Source organism: Triticum urartu, chromosome 1 (genome assembly GCF_003073215.2).
Source record: "Triticum urartu cultivar G1812 chromosome 1, Tu2.1, whole genome shotgun sequence".
Lineage (NCBI taxonomy): Eukaryota > Viridiplantae > Streptophyta > Magnoliopsida > Poales > Poaceae > Triticum > Triticum urartu.
Window position 1 is genome coordinate 126,389,771 of NC_053022.1, and position 3,352 is coordinate 126,393,122.

General features: G+C 57.6%; 1 protein-coding gene across 1 annotated transcript; it reads left to right on the forward strand.

Annotated features, from left to right (window-relative positions):
• The first annotated feature begins 619 nt into the window (after nucleotides 1–619).
• On the forward strand, nucleotides 620–2,961 carry LOC125517162 (TPD1 protein homolog 1A-like). Its single transcript, XM_048682370.1, has 4 exons — nucleotides 620–887; nucleotides 1,189–1,366; nucleotides 1,853–1,960; nucleotides 2,256–2,961. Exons 2-4 carry the CDS (start codon nucleotides 1,201–1,203, stop codon nucleotides 2,642–2,644), a joined length of 663 nt encoding a protein of 220 aa, XP_048538327.1. The 5' UTR covers nucleotides 620–887; nucleotides 1,189–1,200; the 3' UTR covers nucleotides 2,645–2,961.
• Nucleotides 2,962–3,352: the final 391 nt, after the last annotated feature.

Sequence of the window (3,352 nt, forward strand, 5' to 3'; positions counted from 1 at the left end):
GGATTTATTTCAGGATTTCCGGCGATGCGCGGTGAGTGTATGCGCGTGTATATGAGCGCTTGTGTCTGTACTGATGCTCAAAAAAAAAATATCCTGACCGGTGCGGCCCAATATCACAACTTAAAAACGCACAAAGCGAAAAAGAAAAGGCTAAACTACGTAGTTTTGTTTTTGCGAGAAAAACTAGGTAGTTTTGTGACTTGCCGCTCGTAGTTGTTTCACTCGCTACCTGTTAATGAAATGAATCTTGCGTATTCATGAAAAAGCAACATTCCCGCTCTACTGAATTCACGAACCCCCTTCTACCATCCGTCGTCCAGTCCAAACGATTTCAAAATGAAACTGGAGTCGAAGCAACGGAAGGGAACAGCAAAAGAGAGCAGCTGGGCGTCGATCCACCGGAAGGGAGCAACAGATCAAAAGGAGCAGCAGAGAAAGAAAGCTCTCTCGCAGCCAGCAAAGTCGCCAAAAACGCCCAGAGCTTTTTTCCCCCGGCATGACACACTTTTGCCTTGGCCAGAAGCGAGCCAGACCGGATCGCTTTCGTTTGGTCCCCTGGCCTGGGCCTCCCCTCCCTCTCCCTCCCCACCCCCCCACCGCGCCCAAACCCAAACCAAACCCAGCCCCTTCCCTCCCTCCCTTGTTGGCGGCGCGCACGCTACAGGGGTCTCTATCAATTCCACCGCCGCATCACCCACATTCCCTTCCTCGTCCGCTTGCCCCACACGTGCGAGAGAGATTTATTTCGCCTCGGAGGCAGCCCAGCCCCTACCAGATACTACTACTCTCCCGCACGGACGTACCCGCCGGCCACGCCACCCCGCAAAGCAGCCGCCGCGCGCAGTCCTCGCCGGCGACAGCCGCACCGTCGTCGAGCCCGTCTCCAGGTACGCACGCGAGCGCCTTCCTCCTTCCTTGTCTCCCGCTCCCGGCCCATTTGGTGGCGTGGCGCGTGAACCCCTAGGCGTGCACGCGCGTGTCCCGCCGCAGCGTTCTCCGCCGAGGCGCGCGGCGATTGGAGCTCCCGCAGGGGCGAGCCGATGGCGGCGAGCGAGGCCCGACCGTGCCGACGCTGCTACCTGCTGCTTTGCTGCCTCCTCCATCGCTGCTGCTATTTATTATGTCGACTTGTTAGATCTGTATTGTCGTTGATCTCCATGTTTTCCTCTGGTGTTCGTCTTATCCCAGGGTCTCAGCGAGATGAGGGCGTCCTCTTCGTCCGCTACGCCGGCGGCTCGTGCGACCGCAGCATGGGCCGTCGTACTGCTCGCCGCGCTCTGCTCCGTCTCCCTCGCGTCCGCGTCCGTCGACTCCGTCTCCCTCGCGCCCGCCTCCGTCTCTCTCGCGCCCGCCTCCGTCGACGCAGGTCGATAACCTTGTCTCTCAACACTCCCTCTCCTTTTTTCTGTTTTGCCACAGGCTTCCATGTTGCAGTACTACTCGTCTGGACGTTTCGTTTTTTCCATTCACAAATCACACGGACTCGCGTTACGATTTGAACCCTCGTACGCGTTCGGCTAAATTCCTCCCCAACTGGCACTTATTGCGGTGCCATTGTACTACTTTTACAAGGATTGATTTTCTGATAAATCGCAACGAAGTGTTCCTGCGCTCCGTGTGGTTCGGGTGTTTGTTAAGATCCCGGGACTTGATTAATCTGGAAATTTTGTTTGTTGGAAAGAAGATCGTCGTTCTACTTCGGGTGGCTTTACTTTCCAAGTTCATGACCGGGTCCATCCTGTCTGTCCATGTCCATCTATGTACTGTAGCACACGCGCAGTCCTACTCTTGCCTATTGTTTGCACTCGAATCCTGAGCTAACGATTTTTCCTGGCTCCGTCTGTTGCTGCAGGATTCTCGCCGACGCCCGCCGCTCCCGCCCCTACCCCCGGCTCCTCGGCGGCTCCTCCGCGCCCGCCATATCGCGCCGTCCTTCCCCGCAAGGTCCTCCGCCCGGCAGGTAGTTAATGCACCCTCCGATCATCCGGTCAATGATGCTTTGGCCAGCCTTCTCGTCCCGACCAGTGTCTGCACTCGTGGACCCTGGTTCTGCTTCTGCCCGCGCAGGCGTGGGGGTACTTTGAGCCTGTCGCGTGGGCCCAGCGCCCTTCTTTTGCTTTGTCCTCGGATACGGGCCCTTTGGGTTGATGCCAGTTGGCCATTGATTCCATCTTGTTTTGAAATCTCTCACATTCCATTCTGTCCTAGCCCTGCCTGCGCAGTGAATGACATGTGGGGCCGTCTCCTTTTTGCAGGCACGGACGTGGACCTCGGCGCAGTCCGGCCGCACCGCGTGGACGAGGGTTGCGCCGGCAAGGAGGACATCGCCATCTACCAGGGCCGGGGGACGACGCTGCCGAGCGGGGTGCCGGCGTACACGGTGGATGTGATGAACCGGTGCTCAGGCGGCGACGGCGACTGCGCGATCGCTGGCATCCATGTGCGGTGCGGCTGGTTCAGCTCCGTCAGCCTGGTGGACCCGCGCAAGTTCCGGCGGCTCGCGCGCGACGACTGCCTCCTCAACGACGGCCAGCCACTCCTCGCCGGCGAGACCATCTCGTTCGAGTACTCCAACTCGTTCCCCTACCAGCTCTCCGTCGCCGTCGCCACCTGCGTCGACCCGGCCGCGGCCACCTCCCCCTAGCACTACCTACCCTCTACACACCGTACGGCGCTAGAGGTAGCACGTACGTGCGTGCGTAGCCTAAATACGTATAAACTCAGATATGTTATTACGTACTCGTCCTAGCTAGACAGTGGTAGGGCAATACGGCGATCGGTATAGGTGTAAGTAACTGGCTGGCTTTTCTCTTCCCTAGCTGCTAGGCAAATTTTGGTACGCGAAAAAGACCAACCGTGACACCTCGACGTGTCCGGAGCTGTCTTTTTGGGCAAGGATGGGGAAAATTCTACCGTGTTTTTGGCAAGTCAAGTAAATGCGACAAGTCCTTTTCGTGTGCATTGTCTACTTTCTCCTTTTGGGTGAGTTTTCCCGGCCCTGTGTGCAAGTGTTCTTTCTCATGTGGGATGGACTGCCTTCTTGCCTAGGCACAAGGGCGTAATTGCTGCTGCGCCTTGTGGCTCGTGTGTAGCCTAGTGCAGCTGGCTACGCCGTGTGGCTCGTGTGTAGCCTACTGTAGCAAGCGTAGCCTGTAAATGTGCTAGCCCTAGCTGGCTACGCGAATGACAGCCGCGTGACCGTGCGAGTCGTGTTTTCTGGGCAAAACCTCTCTCGCCTCCTTTGTGCATGGGTCTGTGTGCGTGACATGCAATGTGTGATTCGATGGGGCTTTGACAGCTCTGTGACGGGTACATTAATTGGACTGTGATGTCCTTTTCTCTCGGGATGCGC